Genomic DNA, 17,712 nt, shown 5'->3' with positions numbered 1-17,712 from the left:
GCCTATTGAGCACTTGTGTAGGGACCTTTTTAGAAAGGTGGATGCTCAATAAAACTTGTCAGGAGTTCCCTCGAGGCTCAATGGGTTCAGGATCTGGTGTTGTCACTGCTGTGGCTCTGGTTACAGCTGTCGGGGGGGTTTGATCCCTGGCCCAGGAACTTCTGCATACTGTGGGTCCTCGCAAAAAAAAAAAAAAAAAAAATGGAGTTCCTGTCGTGGCACAGTGGTTAATGAATCCGACTAGGAACAATGAGGTGTCAGGTTCTATCCCTGGCCTTGCTCAGTGGGTTAAGGATCTGGCGTTGCCGTGAGCTGTGGTGTAGGTCGCAGACTCGGCTTGGATCCCGAGTTGCTGTGGCTCTGGTGTAGGCCGGCGGCTACAGCTCCGATTAGACCCCTAGCCTGGGAACCTCCATATGCCACGGGAGCAGCCCAAGAAAAGGCAAAAAGACCAAAAAAAAAAAGACTTGTCAGTTAAGCATGGGGTCCAGGGGTCCCCAGCCAGCAGCCTGTGATTCTGATGGGCACCTTTTCTGGTCTGAGCCCTGCTTGGGTGTCTGCAGGCCCACCGAGGAGAAAGTGAAAACCTAAAGATTGTGCTCATCTCTGGTGGGGTCTGCAGGACTGGGGACCATGTGGAGCCCGGGGAGGACCTGCTGTGTGGGAGAACCCCTCCCGCAGTCTCTGAGCAGGCCCAGAGCAGTGTCTTTGGTGCAGGGAGATACCAGCCTGTGCCAGGGAGGAGCTCAGCCATCTCACTGTGAACTTGGCCAAGGATCGCCGTCATTTGGCCAGAGCTCTGCCAGGCCCCCAGTGGAGATGGCCCCATATGCAGCCTGCCTCGAACAACTGACCGCCTTAAGAATATGGCCTCCTGGAGTTCCCACTGTGGCTGAGCGGGCTACAAACCCGACTCGTATCTATAAGGATTCGGGTTCGATCCTTGGCCCCACTCAGTGGGTTAAGGATCTGGCATGGCTGTGGTTGTGGGGTAGGCTGGCAGCTGCAGCTCTGATGTCACCCCTAGCCTGGGAACCTCCGTAGGCTGCAGGTCCGGCCCTAAGAATAAAAGAATATGCCTCCTCACCGAACCAAACCATGCCTCTGCTCCCAGCTGCCCTTCTGAAGCGGGCATCTTGGATGGCGCACGGGCACTCATAAGGCTGAGGGACCTGCTATGAGTTAAATTAGACTCTAGGCCCCCCGCTCTGCTGTCCTTCTCTCCATCAACAGCCAAGTCTCTCCCTGCCCCCCAAGGGTACTTCCTTCTGAAGTTGTCCTGGATGACAGAAACATCCCCCCCGCCCCTGAGTCTCACCACCTCTGAGGCCTACAGAGATCTCTGAACACCACCCCGCAGTCTGCCTCCGTCCCGGGGTGGTGGGCTGCCGCCGTGCCTTGAGTTCTGAGCTGGTCCAGGAGCCCCTGGAGAGCCCCGCCATGGCTGCTTGATCAGGGGAGACTTCTCTTGTGTCTCGTCCCTTCTCCCGCTGGGCCAGGAGAGCCCCCGCATCCAAGCAAAGCTTAACACGGAACTTGAGCGTTTGACCAGGCACATGCTTCTTGCCAGGAGAGCCTGGTGGGGGTTGAGGGAGGAGAGGAGAGAGAGCTGGCATATGGTTTCATGGAAGTAAAATGACATCTGCCCTCTCACTTCAGCTAAACTCTTGTTCAGTTTTTCTCCACCTGATATCTTAACTCTTAAAAGTCGACATCCCGAAGACTTTCCATGTCTCCTGTGACACTGGCAGTCTGCGCCACAAGTAGGCACAGACACCCATTCTGCAGGCGTGTAAACTGAGGCTCTCACAGACTAACTCGTTAGAGCTCATACTGCTGCGAAGTGGCAGAGCCGAGATGGAAGCCAGCTTTGCCGGGTTCCCAGGCAAAGGCTTTTCCTCGGTACCTGTCCCCACCCTCTGGGCCCCTGGCCTTCCCTCCCCTCACTGGTCACATCCATCTCTCTACCCAGTGATACTCTGAACATCGTGGCATCAGATCACCGGCCTTTCACCACGAAGCAGAAAGCCATGGGCAAGGAGGACTTCACCAAGATCCCGCACGGCGTGACCGGCGTGCAGGACCGCATGAGTGTCATCTGGGAGAGAGGCGTGGTATGTTCCCGGACCCCTTCCGCTCCAGGCCTCAAAGAACTTTCACCCCTAGAAGGACTGGGTCAACCACAGCTCCCCTTCACTCAAAAACAAAGCAAGGAGTTCCCATCCTGGCTCAGCGGTTAACGAACCCGACTAGCTTCCATGAGGATGCAGTTCGATCCTTGGCCTCCCTCAGTGGGTTAGCGATCCGGCTTTGCTGTCAGCTATGGCATAATGTAGGTCGCAGACGTGGCTCAGATCCCATGTGGCTGTGGCTGTGGCTGTGGTGTAGGCCAGCAGCCACTGCTCGGTTTGGACCCTTAGCCTGGGAACCTCCACATGCCACAGGTGCGGCCCCCAAAAGAGAAGAAAACAAAAAACAAAAAAACAAAAAGGCTCTCCCCGCCCCCTATCAGGAAAGTATCATAAGACCTAGTATGAACTTTTGGAAACTACAGAAAAGTATTAGGAAAAAAAAAAAAATCCCCGTAATTCCATACTGAAAAATTACTAATCCTTTGGTATATTTCTTTCTAGTTCTATGCATGACCTATACATTACTTCACTAACTTGGTTCATCTTTTTTCATATAACAGTTTCCTTTATTTATTTCTTTTTTGCTTTTTTAGGGCCACGCCTGCAACACATGGAAGTTCCCAGGCTAGGGGCCTAATCAGAGCTGCAGCTGCCAGCCTATGCCACAGCCACAGCAATGCTGGATCCTTAACTTGCTAAGGGAGGCCAGGGTTCGAACCTGCATCCTCATGGATACTAGTTGGATTCGTAACCCACTGAGACACAACTGGAACTCCTAAAAACATCTTTTTTAATGGCTAAATAATATTTCCTCCGATGGAAGTACTTGTACTTCAGTTCAGCCTTCCCCGATGTTTGGAACTTGCAGCTGTTTGCCCTGACAAATAATGCTGCAGAGAGAATCTCTTTGCTCACGGGTGTATGTCAGCATTTCTACTTCTTTCCTGAGAACAGATTCCTAGAAGTGGATTTCTGAGTCAAAGGATATGAACATTTTTAAGGCTCTTGACATATTTTGTCCAATAATAAAAATAAAGACTGGGATGGCATTGGAATACCACCTGTTCTGCCCATGAAGAATACGTAGTTTTGGTCTTGACCTATTACAGCTAGGATGCAGCATAGAGCATGAGCCCAAAGAGATTAGGAATTCGTAAAAACTAAGCCACCAGCTCAGGGGAGACCCCCTGAGGCAGCTCAAGAATCCCCTACAGTGCTCTCTGGATGGGGAGATAAGATGCTTTTCCAGCACAGAATATGTGCCGCTTTGTGGATGCAGGGGAGCTCCTGGTTTATCCATAGGGAACACACGAGAAGATCACTCTTACAAACAGGAGGTAGATTTGCCCCAGGAAAGCTACCTTTTGGAAAGGGCTCACCCCCCGATGTTGCTGGAAGAAGGAAAGAGGAATCAGCAAGCGTGTGGAACCAAACCCAACAGGTGGCTCGTCTGAGACGATGCCCGTGGCGTTGTCCTTCCCAGCCCCAGGGTTCTGACCAACTACAGCCCACAGGCCAGGGGCCAGGGTGACGGGGGCGTTGAGGCACCTACGCAGGGCCCTTGGTTGACCAGACCCTTTTGCACTGTTCCAGGTTGGAGGGAAGATGGATGAGAACCGTTTTGTGGCCGTTACCAGTTCCAACGCAGCCAAGATCCTCAACCTGTATCCCCGCAAGGGCCGCATCATCCCCGGAGCCGATGCCGACGTGGTGGTGTGGGACCCAGAAGCCACCAAGTAAAACCCGCTGCTAGCCTCCCGGGCTAGAGGGACTGGGGTGTCTAAGGAGCTGGTTTCACAGCACCCCAAAAGCTTATTGTCTTTGCACTGCTTCTAGCATAGATCAGGGCGGCCCTAACGTGTGTTTAGTTAGTTCAACAAATACTTGAGGGCTCCCCATGGTCCAGGCACTAGGAACACAAGAGTGAACAAGATGGTCTTAAGGCCTGCTGCACCGCACTTCACAGTTTGTCAAAGCTGCCTCACATCAAGGACCTCATTTATTTTTCACGCAGCCCCCAGAGGCACTTGAGCCTGGAGTTGATTTTTCTGTGGAATAAACTAAAGCCAGAGAGAAGGGGATTGTCCACAGCACGTAGCTAATAAGTGGCTGAACCAGGCAGGTGTCCCAACGCTCAGTTCCTGGCTCTTCCACCAACACTCTGCTTCTCTCGTTGAACGTGTGGGCGCCGGCCCACAGTGCTTGACACCCACGGCATTAATGAGCACGGGTTGAATGAAGAAATGAAGTGCCTCGGGAGTTATTAAGCTACAGGATACAGAGCATCCTCTTAACTCAGAGATTTGGGCAGAGGTGAAGGGAATTGTTTACTATGAAATTTCAGTGACAGAACATAGTAAATCAACTATAATTAAAAAATTATGGCGTTCCCATCGTGCCTCTGTGGTTGGCGAACCCGACTGGCATCCATGAGGACATGGGTTTGATCCCTGGCCTCGCTCAGTGGGTTAAAGATCCGGCATTGCCGTGAGCTGTGGTGTAGGTCGGAGACGCAGCTCAGATCCCACGTGGCTGAGGCCGTGGCTGCGGTGTAGACCGGTGGCTGCAGCTCCGATTCAGCCCCTAGCCTGGGAACCTCCATGGGCCACTGGCGCAGCCCGAAAAGACAAAAAGACCAAAAAAAAATTGTTTAAATAAAGTAGAATTGGCAGACAACAACTTTTTTAAATGGCAGGGCAAAAAAAATAAAACAAGATGGTGAGCTTCAAAGAAATAAGTACATGAATTTCATTCATTCGGTCAACAAATATCTGTTAAGTGCCACCATTTGCTGAGGACTTTTCAAGGTGCACAAGCTCGCAGTGAACAAGATAGACAGAAATGCGCTAGGCTTGTGAAGGTTAAAAATCCAACTGCAAAGAAAGTTCACCTGGTACCCCAGCACCCATCCCCACACTGCTTCTCCGTGAGGGCCCTTGAGAAGCTGGGTTCTACGTGGGGGATGAGAGGGCTGGACCCTGGTGCTGTTGCAGGCGTGGCTGTTAGTGACGGCGCTTGGCAGAATGACCCCTCCAGTTTAGCCCCGTGTGTTAGTCAGTTAGGGCTGCTGTAACAAAATACCACAGATGGAAGACTTGAACAGGAGACATTCATTTTCTCACAGTTCTGCAGGCTAGAAGTCCAAGATCAAGGTGTCAGCAGAGTTGATTTCATTCTGAGGCCTCGCTCTTTGGCTTGTAGAGGCTGTCTTCTCCCTCCGTCTTCACAAGGCCTTTCTTCTGTGTGTGTACTTCCAGCGTCTCCCTTTCCTCTTCTTAGAAGGACACCCCTTTGATTGGATCAGGGCTCATCTCTGACTTCATTTGACTTTAATTTAATTATCTCCCAATACAGTCACATTCTGAGATACGGGGGGCTAGGACTTCAACATATAAATTTGGAGGGGACACAGTTCATCCTAACCTTTGAAGGTCTTCCCTTCCCTCTGAGCACCTTCCCTCCCCTCCAGGCACTTTCCCTTCCCGCTGAGCACCCTCCTTTCCCCTTGAGCACCTTTCCTTCCCTCCCAGCACCTTCCCTTCCCGCCCAGCACCTTCCCTTCCCGCCCAGCACCTTCCCTTCCCTCCCAGCACCTTCCCTTCCCTCCCTGCACCTTCCCTTCCCGCCCAGCACCTTCCCTTCCCGCTGAGCACCCTCCTTTCCCCTTGAGCACCTTTCCTTCCCTCCCAGCACCTTCCCTTCCCGCCCAGCACCTTCCCTTCCCGCTGAGCTGTGACATCTTTAGGTCCTCTCACCGTGTTCTCTCCTGCCACTGCCTCCCCGCAGGACCATCTCAGGCAGCACCCAGGTGCAGGGAGGAGACTTCAACCTGTACGAGAACATGCGCTGCCACGGCGTCCCGCTGGTCACCATCAGCCGGGGGCGGGTCGTGTATGAGAACGGCGTCTTCATGTGTGCCGAGGGCACCGGCAAGTTCTGTCCCTTGAGGTCCTTCCCAGACACCGTCTACAAGAAGTTGGTCCAGAGAGAAAAGGTGCGTGGGGATGGGGGGGAGACAAGTGGGGGGAGGTCGAAGGCCCCACTGGCCACATCTTCTATGACTTTTTTTGGGGGGCAGGGGAAGGGCACGCCTCTGGCACGTGGACGTTCCCAGGCCAGGGAGTGAACCTGCGCCACAGCAGTGACTCGAACCACTGTAGTGACATCACCAGATCCGTAGCCACTGTCCCCAAGAGAACTCCAGTGTCTTTTAAATCTCAAAGGTGTTCTCATTGTTTCCACCAAATCCTATTGCCTCAAGAGTCACTTTGGGAACAATCAAAACAGTAGAAAAGTAGGGGTTCCCATCGTGGCTCAGTGGTTAATGAACCTGACTAGCATCCGTGAGGACACGGGTTCGATCCCTGGCCTCTCTCGGGAGTTAAGGATTCGGCATTACCATGAGCTGTGGTGTAGGTCGCAGACACAGCTTGGATCCTGCATTGCTGTGGCTGTGGTGTAGGCCCGCGACAACAGCTCCGATTCAACCCCTAGCCTGGGGACCTCCATATGCTGCAGGTGCAGCCCTTAAAAAAAAAAAAAAAAAAAGGGAGAACCTATAACAAAGTGAAATTTATCAGGAAGGGTCCCCACCTCCCTTGGAGCCAGAGGAATGCTATGAGGTGCTCACAGCTGTCCCTGACCGCTAGACCGTTTGTCGTCCCTCCGGCCAGGGATGCCTGGCTTGGCCTGAGTTATCATATTGTCCCCAAGTTCTCTTTCCCCAACTCCCCCCGCCAACCTTGTGACTACAGTGAGCTGGGTGGGCTTCTCTGAGGCCGCCTGCCCCCCCAACACTGATATGGTCAGGCCAGGTCTGCAGTGTGGGGAGCAGCCTGAAGTCTTGAGAGTTTCCGCCAGTCCCCCAGTTCCGTAAGCACCCTGGGTGTTCACTGCAGCTTGGGGCCCTACCTCATCCCCAGGACTCCCAAACTCTGAGTAGCGTGTCCCCTCAAAGCAGGCTGGCTTTCCCTTTTGCTTGGGTACTGATTGTCCAGCCTTATCCTCGAGAGCTGCCCTAGAGAACCCAAACCTTTCCTGACACCTCTGGGTGCTGGGAACGAGCTGCAGCCCTGACCTCCTCTGGGTGGAGGACCCGCATTATCAGAAAAGAGTAAATCTGACAAACTGACAGGCGAGGCATCATGCTGGTTCCCCTCCCCTTCCTCTGGCATAAAGCAGTATTATTGTGGTTCAGAATGCTCCTGCCTATCCGGAGCCCATCCTCCTAGCTGCTTCCGGATTCTGTCTAGAAAGGGTGAGTGTGCTTAAAAGTATGACCAATTGGAGTTCCCATCATGGAGCAGTGGTTAATGAATCCGACTAGGAACCATGAGGTTGCGGGTTCGATCCCTGGCCTTGCTCAGTGGGTTAGGGATCCAGCGTTGCCATGAGCTGTGGTGTATGTTGTCGACGCGGCTCGGATCCCGCATTGCTGTGGCCCTGGCGTAGGCTGGCAGCTACAGCTCCGATTAGACCCCTAGCCTGGGAATCTCCATATGCCACGGGAAGTGACCCTAGAAAAGACCGAAAAAAGAAAAAAAATGTATCACGACCAAGGGCCTAGGAGCCCCAGGCTCTGGGAGGCCACTGCTGTAATCACGACGCTCTGGAGACATGTTCATCCTTTTTTTAAAATTCCCTCACCTGGCTTCTCCTGTGTTCTGCTCTATTGCTCTCTTTTTCTCCCCCAGGACATCCCGGTCCTCTGTACACAGCAGGCACCTAATCTGTGTTCTGGAGGTGGTAACAGTAAGGGCGTCTGGATGAGAATCGGGTAGTAACAGCGACGGCTTCTGCCCAGACCGGCCTTGTCATTCCGCTGTTTCTCGCTCGAGCAGGGAGACCCTGTAAAATGGCCCGTGTGTTTTAGCCTGAGGTTCTAAGTACCAGCGGGGGCAGGGAGGCAATTTCTGGGCCCCCGTCCAGGTGACCTGTCCACCCCCACCCACCCCCATATTGGGATCGATGCCCCAGATCAGCATCAGCTTTCTGTTCCCGGGTCCCCTGCTCTCCACTCACCACTGGCTCTGGCTTCCAGGGGAACCAGAGACGCAAAGGATTTGACTGAAACTAGACTCCACCGCCGTCCTACCACTGAGCTCTCGAAATTTGCTTAATAATATCTTAGGACCAGGCCTTTTTTTTTTTTTTTTTTGCATTTTTAGGGCCGCACCCACAGCATGGAGGTTCCCAGGCTAGGGGTCCAATCGGAGCTGTAGCCGCCAGCCTACACCACGGCCACGGCAACATGGGATCTGAGCCAAGTCTGTGACCTACACCACAGCTCACGGCAATGCCAGTTCCCCCACCCATAGAGCGAGGCCAGGGATCCAACCTGCGTCCTCATGGATCCTAGTGGGGTTCATTTCCGCTGCACCACAACGGGACCTCCAGGACCAGGGCTTTTAAGAGCTCTTTCTGACTTGGCACCCTTGCCATCACATGGTCACATGACCTCTCCTCTTAAACCAAACCTCCTTATTATCTTTAAGCAAATCCTTTATGTAAAAGCCAGATTCCTTTGCTGAGTGCCTTGGGCTCGCCCTCCTTGTTCCTTCCTGAACCCCCCAAAGCCTTCAGCCTTTGCCCTCCCAGCTGCTCCTGAACACCCTCCCTCGTGCTGACCCGTGAAGCCCCCGCCTTAGGCTGGCCCTAGGGCCAGAAGGAAGGGGGTTCCATCTGGTGGGGTGGCAGTTTGGCCTTCCTGCTCTCTCCGAGCGCCCTAACCAAGAGTTCACTTCACCCTGAGTCTGGTCCTCCATGAAGCCCCTCTGCCATAAGTTCATTCACAAAAACCACTTTCCCAAACTGCGGGCCGGCTCTTCTGTGCTGAGAGGGGAGCATGTGGCCGGGCAGGGGGATGCCCATCAGTAATGCGACTTCCGTTCCCCATCTCCGATTACCGAGTACAGTTGTCAAGGATCAGGCAAACAGGGAGTCCTGAGCCACCGAAGGCCTAAGAGGGAAATGCGAGCATGTCTGTGGCCAAGGAGTTCCTCTTGATTCATAGGTTCAGGGCCTCGAGGTACTGCCGCTGTGTGGTTCCCTCTACTCTTGATGAAAGCCAGGGAGACTCAAATTAATATTTGAGGAGCCGTCACCTAAAGCATAAGATTACATGGGGCACATTTTCACCAAAAGATCAACTCTGCTGGAGAGCCTTCCACGTGCACAGGCCCAGAGCCGTCAGAATAACTAAAGACTCTTCCTTCCCAGAGGCCAAAAAAAAAAAAAAAAAACACCAAAGAAATCCAAATCCAGGTCTTCAGTGGGGGAAGAGACTTGTGTTACCTAAAACAAGCATGACTCTGGTTTTCCCAGTGTTCAAGCCCAAAGCAAACTCAGTCTCTCGAGCAGGTGAAGGGCTCCATCTCCAGAATGCTTTCCAGATGTGGACAGTGGCAGGAGACCTCAGCCCCACCTCTGGAGGGTTGTGCCAGAAAGAGCTGTAAGAGTGACGCATCCCCACACAAGACCATCTGACAAAGGGTGGCTGTGATTTAAAACAAGAAAAGGGAAAATAACAAGTGTCAGTGGAGATGTGGAGAAATAGGAACCCTCATCCTTTGCTGGAAGGAATGTGACATGGTGCAGCCACTCTGGACCACAGTTTGGCAGTTCCCGAAAAGTTAGATACAGAGTTGCCAAAATGATTCAGCTGTTCCACCCTTGGGCATGTACATACTCCCATGAAATGAAAATATATGTCTACACAAAATCCTATGCGTGAGTGTTCACAGCAGAATCATTCATAAAGGCCCCAAAGTCCATCAGCTGTTCAATGGATAAATGAATGTGGTATATCCACACGATGGAATATTATTCAGCCATAAAAAAGGATGGAGTGCTACATACAACATGCATGAACCTTAAAAACATCATGCTAAGTGAGAGAATCCAGTCACAAAAGACCACATATTATATGATTCCATTTCTATGAAATGTCCAGAAGAAGCAAATCTAGACAGGAAATAGATTAGTGGCTGCTTAGGGCTGGTGGGAGGGGAGAATGGGAGTGACCACTTAGAGATATAGGGATTCTTTTAGGGTGATGAAGATATTTTGGGATTACATAGTGGTGATGGTGGCACAGCCTTGTGAATATGTTAAACACCACTGACGTATATACTTCTTCTAAATGGTGAATTTTATGGTATGTGAATTGTATCTCAATTTATGGCCTAGGGGTTAAGGATTCATTGTCATCACTGCTTTGGCTCATTGTCACTGCTGTGGCTTGATCCCGGCCAGGGAATTTCTGCATGGCCAAAATTATATATACAATTATAAATATAATTATATATATATAATTATAAATATATTGAAAAAATATCTGGCTACAGTTCAGTGGCTTTCCAAAAAAAAAAAAAAAAGATATTTTAGTCAGAAAATAGGATCAAAAGAGGGCAGAGAAAGTGTTTGACTCAAAACCAGCCTCACAAAAATGTCAGCTTCGCAGCAGGCTGCTCTTAGGGCCAGCCACAGGAGAAGAGTCCCAGCCTCCAGGATTGACATAAATTCAACTCCAGGTCCCTTTATCCAAAGCACTTGTTGTAGGGACAACGTGAGTTCCTCAAGAAAAAGCCAGTCCTTCCCTCTTCTCTGTTACAGCTCTTATGTAACAGAATACACATCTGCAGAAAAAGAAGACTATCAGAAAAACTCATTTTCCAAAAATTATAAATGAGCAGCCCCTACAGAGCAGGGACCTCAGGGAAGAAAACAGCTCTAGGGTAGGGCCCAGCGCATAAAGCCAGGAAGCCAGGAGTTCCCATCGTGTTGCAGTGGAAACAATTCCGACTAGGAACCATGAGGTTTTGGGTTCGATCCCTGGCCTCGCTCAGTGGGTTAAGGATCCAGAGTTGCCATGAGCTGTGGTGTAGCTTGCAGATGCGGCTCGGATCCTGCGTTGCTGTGGCTGTGACGAGCTCCAATTCGACCCCTGGCCTGGGAAACTCCATACGCTGCGGGTACGGCCCTCAAAAGACAAAAAATAAAAAAATAAAGCCAAGAAGCCAGGGACTGCTGGGAGGGGTGACCTGCCAAGGTCACTCACTCAGATTCACCTGGGGTCTCTACTCCTGCCTTTCACCACTGGGACCCCAAAGTGCAGCCCGCTAAAGGCTAAAACGCTTCAGACCAGCTTTGCCATTCTGAGGGCCGCTCTGTTGGAGGATACAAAGGAATATGTAAATTGAAGAGCCTTCCAGAAATCACCCGTGTCTATTGTTTCTCTCAAGGCGCTTTTCAGTTAGCCCTGAGCAGCGAGGAGATTGAGGTTGCCTCAAGTGAGGGCCTGGGGTGTAGATTCTTTATGTCAGACCTCATGCACACTCTCCAGTACACTTGCTCCTACACAAGCGCTTTTTAATACGATTAAGCACCATCAATGAATTCTGCACGAATAACAGCTGCTGGGACGTAGGGGTCACCTGCCATGTGCCAGAGCTTTATGATACTATGTCATTTGATTTCATAACGAGTCTATATTTTTATAAATAAGAGGACAGGCACAGAGAGGTTATGTAACCGGCCCAAGGTCACACAGCTTACAAGCCGCAGAGCTGGGCTCGGCACCTAGGCGGTGTGGGTGCAGAACGCAGGCTCGTAACTCTACTGCCTTTTTTGCGAAAAGTTAACTACTCTTGCCAGTGGGGGATTCTAGCGCCACATCAGCTGTATTTAGCCTCTATTCCCACAGCGTGGTCAGGTCACCGCGAAAGGCATGGCCTCGTGAGAGCCTGGCAAGGGAGGGGATGACGTTGCTCCGCGTGAGGCGTGCTCTCTAAAGCTGACCGCCTCAGGGGTCTCCCTGCTACCTTGGAAAGGACCCACCCATGACGAGGGGGAGCCAGGGGTATCTGCTCTACACATGTGTGCACCCACTCACATATGCACGCACACGCACACACACATACACACACTGTAGGAGGTACGAGAAGATCGTTTACCTCCTTGGTTCAAGATGTAGGAAGGCTTTGTCACATGCAGTCATTTGGGTCCTGAGCCAAGGGGCGGCGTCCAATGTCCTGTCAGCCATCACGGAGGCTCTGGGGGTGGCATGTCTTGGCCCCAATGATTGATGGGGTCTGTGCTCTAACCGTATCCTCTTCTCTGTTTCTCTTCTTCTCCATCCTCACTAGACCTTGAAGGTGAAGGGGGTGGACCGCACTCCCTACCTGGGGGATGTAGCCATCGTGGTGCATCCTGGGAAAAAAGAGATGGGAACGCCGCTCGCAGACACTCCTACCCGGCCCGTCACCCGACACGGGGGCATGAGGGACCTTCATGAATCCAGCTTCAGCCTCTCTGGTAAAAGCAAGGGCCGCTTGGCCTGGCACCTGCGTCTCCACTAAACTAGGGTGCCGGGAGGAGGGCAGAGGGTCTAGGAGTTCTGCTCAGGCAGTGGGACCCACACTGCTCTCCTCACTGTCTCCTCCCTCCCCTCCCCTAAGCTGCTGCTCCCCCCGCTAGAGATACACAAATACTGGGGGGCGGGGAAGGAGGGCTCTCCTGGTCCCTGGGCACCAGCCACTCTAACAGGCTCTGGTGCGTTCCCCATGGTTCCCCGTTCAGAGATTTCCCCCCCACTTGAAGCATCTTGAGGGCCCTGCACATAGGGGTGCCCCCAGAGATGAGCTGAGCTCAGAAGGGTTGAATGTGGCACGTGGGGCTGCACCCCCATTTTCCGTCCTGCTCCTCACCAGCCTCTCTGAAAGACCCGGTATCTCATATCTCCCCTCCGGCACCTTATCGCCACGTTTGCTCCCGCGCCCCCTCTTTCATTCTGCAGTTGTATGTAACACAGTGAGAACATACGGGGTGTGTCTGTGCTTAGCGACTTTTACTGCTGGCAGCCTGCAGCCCAGGTGCCCGGCAGCAGTTAAAGGGGGTGGGGAGGTCATTGCCAGGTTGAAAGCAAGCGTTGTTGGAGAACAGGCAGAGGCCGTAAGATGCCCTGGTTCCGCAGGCAGCTTTGCTGGAAGCTGGGATCCCTACTTGAAAAGGCCAGGGACCAGGTCTCCCCGAAACGGCCTTTAAGACCAGCCCAGGCACAGACCCAGCCTCCGCTTGGCAGAAGCTGTGCTGGGGCCAGAAGGTGAGAGGAGCAAGATCCAGATCTTTCCGTAGCGGAGCATGGCATTTACCGGGGGAGATGAGACGCACAAACAAGCTGTCCCCACACGAGAGGCAGGGAGCTAAGTCAGGGGCCCGCCAGGGAGCATGGCTGCCCGCTGAGCTGCCTCTGTGCCCAGCCGTGTGCTGCGAGCAGCGCCTGGGGTTCTGTCTGAGGAGCTGGTCGCCTGTGGGGAGGGGCCTCTCCATCACCCTCCCCATCCTCTCAGAGTCAACCTCATCCCAGAGATAACTCCTCCCCACCCGGAGGGCCACCGCCTCTGCCACCAGTGACCAGGCCCAGGGAGTCAGAGGGGCGTCTGTGGTGTGGAGTGGGGGCCCCCCGGCTTTGCCAGTCCAGGAGGTGTAGATGGCCACGCTGCCTGGGCACAGCCCTTCCTGCCACAGCTGGCCCCAGGAGAAGCGGCCAGGCCCCTAGAGCCCCGGGCCCCGTCTGGCTCCTGGCTTCTCCGGCTCCCACCCAAGTCAGGACGGAGCCAAGACTGAGCAGAATGGCTCTCAGGTTCCGCAGACATCAGGCAGCCTCTCACCTTCCCTGTGTCCCAAACTCTGTTCTCAATGGGACAAGCTGAAGAATGTCCCCCCCTGCGCTCCCTGGGACATCAGGCCTCCTGTTCTAAGTCTCAGGATTTCACCACGTGGGAGCCTTTGGGGGCGGTGGTCTTCGATTTTCCGAAACAATGGCACACCCTTCCTTCTGCCTCTCCTGCCCCCTGAGACACGCGTGCAGAGACCCACCTGCTAACAGGCAGCTCCGTGGTCTGTGAGCGTGACAAGAGGCCAGCCCTCCAGGGCAGGGAGCAGGGAAGGTGGCAGGGCAGGGCAGTTGGTCGTGGAGGCTCTGAATCAGGAAGACCTGAGTTCAAATCCAAGCTCTACCCCTTCTACACCGTGTGACACTGGGCACGTTAACCTCAGGGAGCCTCAGTTTCCTCGCCTGTAAAATGGGATGGAGGAGTAAATGAGATCCTGTGCACAGAGAATCCTGGTTTTATTTCCCAAAGGAGCTCATGCTCTGCTTCCTTCCCTGCAGGTTCTCAGATCGATGACCATGTTCCAAAGCGAGCCTCAGCCCGGATTCTTGCACCCCCGGGAGGCAGGTCAAGCGGCATTTGGTAAAAGCACTGCCCAGCCCCCCCAAGTGAAGATGCACCGCTACCACCAGCCCGCACCCCCTCCGGCCGCAGCTCAGGGGCAGGAGAGGCCGGGCTGGGCAGCACACCACCTGAGAGGGCCCCCCGGCCCCGGGAGGCCCTCCCCATGTCTGACACGTGATTCACTGTGCTTTGAGCCAACCCTGACAGGCACTTTGAGATGTGTTCCTCCTGCTGCAGTCCTTTCCTGCCTCGGCCTCGGCAGGCTTTCCTGGGCCCCAGGAAGCCCATACTATGCACAGAGCCCAATGCATAGAGCCTGGCCCAGCCCCTCCTCACCCCCGCCTCCCGTGCTGGCCTTGGGAAAGCCCTGACCTTAGTGCCCTGCCCCTGGCTAACCTGCCAGTTGTCCAGAGCACTTTAGCAGATGTGTTTTAAAAGGAAAGGACTCCCTCCCCCAGCCCCCTCGCCCGGTGGTCACTTTTCCCAAGTGAGACAGGTGTCAGCATCCCAGCCCTGCCCGGGACGGCCCGTTTTCCCCGACTCACCTCCGGCCCCTGTTTGGGTGTGGCTGGGACACCCTGCACCCTTTGCCGGCTGCTTCCCCTCCCCAACCCCACCCCCCAGAGTCCCAGGCCCAGAAGCGCTGGCTGGGCAGGCGTGAGGCTGGTGCCAAGCGCGTGTACATGATTTTGTTTTGCACGTTTGGTTTGCGCGGTGGTTTGGTTTGACTTGTTTGTGCATCCTGTGAACAATGACGGTGCTTCGTGTCACTAGCATAGCATAGAAACAGGAATAGATGTGGACCTGAGGAGATGCTGCATCGACACCAACCAGACAGCCGAGGGCACAAATGACGGGGGCGAGAGGGGCCACGGGACCCGCGGGCCTTCTCCCTACCTGGAGCCTTCCTCTCCTCTCCCCTCCCCGCCTGGTCTAGTTTCCTGCCTTCTGAGAGGGTGGCCAGGATGCCTGCCCTGGAGACCTTCCCAGCTCTGACTCCCAGCACTAATCCCCCCACACACCCAGCTGCCTGGAAGCATCCCCCTGCTGGACAGAGGCCCAGCCGCTCCTCCCGGGTGATTGGCCAGAGGCCTCATGCCTGCTAAGAGAGGGGGAGCAAGGACTCGGGGGAGTGGGCTAGCTAAATGCCAGGTAGGAGACCAGGCCAGCAGGACCTGGCTGCAGAGCCTGCATTGCTGCACAGGGCCCATGGTCCCCTGTGGTCAGCACCTTGCTCTCACCTGCTGGTGGCCTCCATCTTACTCCCAGTAGGGGCCTCCCTGCCTCCAGAAGCTCCAGGAGGTTTCCATGGAAACCCTAGAGGCTGCCCTTGCTAAGTCTTTGTCCCCCCTCGGGGAAGTGAGGTCACATGGCATCACATGGCACATTTGGTTCAAGCCCCCAGGCTTACGCGTGGCTCCTGGACTCTTGGGCCGGTGGGCACACCCTGCACCTCTCTGTGGCCCTTCTCATGTTCCCCAAGTGCTTCCATCTGTGAGCTCTCAGTTGCTCCTCACGACAACAAAGCGTGTGCTACCCTCCGCATTTCACAGATGTGGCCCGGGAAGCTTAGGCCTTCTGACTCCAGAAGTGTCCAGGACTGCCCTTTGGAGTGTCGCTGTCTACCCCAGCTGGGGACAGGAGGAATGGCCTGATGTCTCGTGTGGGTCCCTCCTGAGCCTTCAACCAACTAGAAGACTTAACTCCCCCAGGAGGCATTCCACTTCGTTTGGCACGGGTAGCTAGATTCTGCTTGTAGGCAAACTAATGCATAGTCACCGTTTGAGCCAGAACTAGGTACACATTGAGGGGTGCCCGGTGGTTGGAGCTGCCTTCGCCTCCTCACTCCTCCTTTCACGCTCCTCTTCCTCACTTCGGGGCTGAGAGGACCAAGACAGGAACCCGGGAAGCAGAGGCAGCAAAGGCACTCACGGAGGGCGGTAGCCATGGGGACAGTCGGTAGGGATCTGAGCCTGGGAAACTGTGACGCTGACCCCTTGGTATGACGCCCATCATCTTTATGCCTGGCAGCCCTTGCTGGGTCATGGGCCTTGGGCAGATGCCAAAGAGCCGAGCAGTGGTGGTGGCCAGCGGGCAGAGCATCCCTGCTTGGGCTAGGAAAGCTTTACCTTCTCTGAGTGCCTCCGCCCGAGAGATGCATGGTCCGTGGCTCTGGGAGGCCACGCGGCGCCGTGGTCCATTGAAGGCCTTCCGCTTCATTCACCCCCCCACACACACACACTCCTTACAGAGACCCTGCCCTTGCCCAGGAGCTTCTAGATGAAAATCAAAAGGAGGTTCAAGGAACCAAAGGAAAGGTCCACCCCGCCCCACCCACCCATCTCCTGCCCCTGTGCCGCGCCCGGGCAGCTCCATCACCAGCCCCGCTGCCGGCTCCTGGTTGGAATGAAAAGGCTCCTGGTTGCACTGAATGCAGCTCTCGAACTGGTCTTGTACATGCTGAATAAATACTGTTGTTCTTGCCTTAGCTGCTCTCTAGGTTTGTGGGGTTAAGTTACAAGAAAATTGTGCTCCTGTGTGTGCGCGTGTGTGTGCGTGTGTGTAGTGCTAGGAGTCCACAGTAGGTCCCGGTCAAGCCATGCCGTGATGAGGGCTTTTCCAGTACTGCCCCAGGAACCCCAGAACCACGCGGAAACCCAAACCCCCTCCAGCTGCACAGCCTGGGGTCGGGATGGAGCTCCAGCACCCAGCACCCAAGTGACTTCCTCACTCCTCTGTAAATGTCATGGTGCTAAGATTGTGTCAACCCCAGAACGACACATGGTCCTGTGCTCTGGCCACCCGATGGAGGCAAAAACAAAACAGCCCGACTCGTTGTGTTCTGGTGCAGGTTTGTATTAAACTGTAGCTACTTCTCACTTGGTCTCAGTTGTGTTTCTTCAAAGCAGAGGGACTTTGATAGGGGACCTTGTCTACAGTGGCTGAGCTGAGGCTTCGATGGCTAAAAGCAATTTGGCTTTGGGTCTTCCCTTGTGTTGGGTGGCAGGTGGCACCTCAGGGAGAAGCCTGAGCAGAATCTACAGGCCCTTGAGGTTAGCATTGCTCTGCGTTTTTGCAGACCTCCGATTCGACCCCTGAGTTGCTCTGGCTGTGGTGTAGGCCGGCAGCTGCAGCTCACATTTGACCCCGAGCCTGGGAACTTTCACATACCACAGGTGCAGCCCTGAAAAGAAGAAGAAGAAGAAAAAAAAAAAAAAAAAACGCTTGTGAAACTGTGACCTACACTTCAGCTTGAGGTATTACAGAGGTCAGGGATGGATTCCGCCTCCTCACAGAGGCAACATCGGGTTCTTAACCGGCTGAGCCACAATGAGAACTCCCTC

The 17,712-nt window shown here is 54.1% G+C and overlaps 1 protein-coding gene across 1 annotated transcript in view; it reads left to right on the top strand.

Moving 5' to 3' along the window:
* DPYSL5 (dihydropyrimidinase like 5) overlaps positions 1 to 16,644 on the top strand; it is a 29,085-nt gene extending 12,441 nt beyond the window's left edge. The window contains exons 7-11 of the mRNA XM_047779234.1: positions 1,973 to 2,114; positions 3,726 to 3,868; positions 5,919 to 6,126; positions 12,278 to 12,446; positions 14,305 to 16,644. Of these exons, the coding sequence (XP_047635190.1) occupies positions 1,973 to 2,114; positions 3,726 to 3,868; positions 5,919 to 6,126; positions 12,278 to 12,446; positions 14,305 to 14,390 (748 nt within the window). The 3' untranslated portion in view covers positions 14,391 to 16,644. The remainder of the gene's footprint in view (positions 1 to 1,972; positions 2,115 to 3,725; positions 3,869 to 5,918; positions 6,127 to 12,277; positions 12,447 to 14,304) is intronic.
* The last annotated feature ends 1,068 nt before the right edge of the window (positions 16,645 to 17,712 follow it).

This window comes from Phacochoerus africanus, chromosome 5 (genome assembly GCF_016906955.1).
Source record: "Phacochoerus africanus isolate WHEZ1 chromosome 5, ROS_Pafr_v1, whole genome shotgun sequence".
NCBI classification, from domain to species: domain Eukaryota; kingdom Metazoa; phylum Chordata; class Mammalia; order Artiodactyla; family Suidae; genus Phacochoerus; species Phacochoerus africanus.
This window is presented reverse-complemented; position numbering and strand designations above follow the sequence as displayed.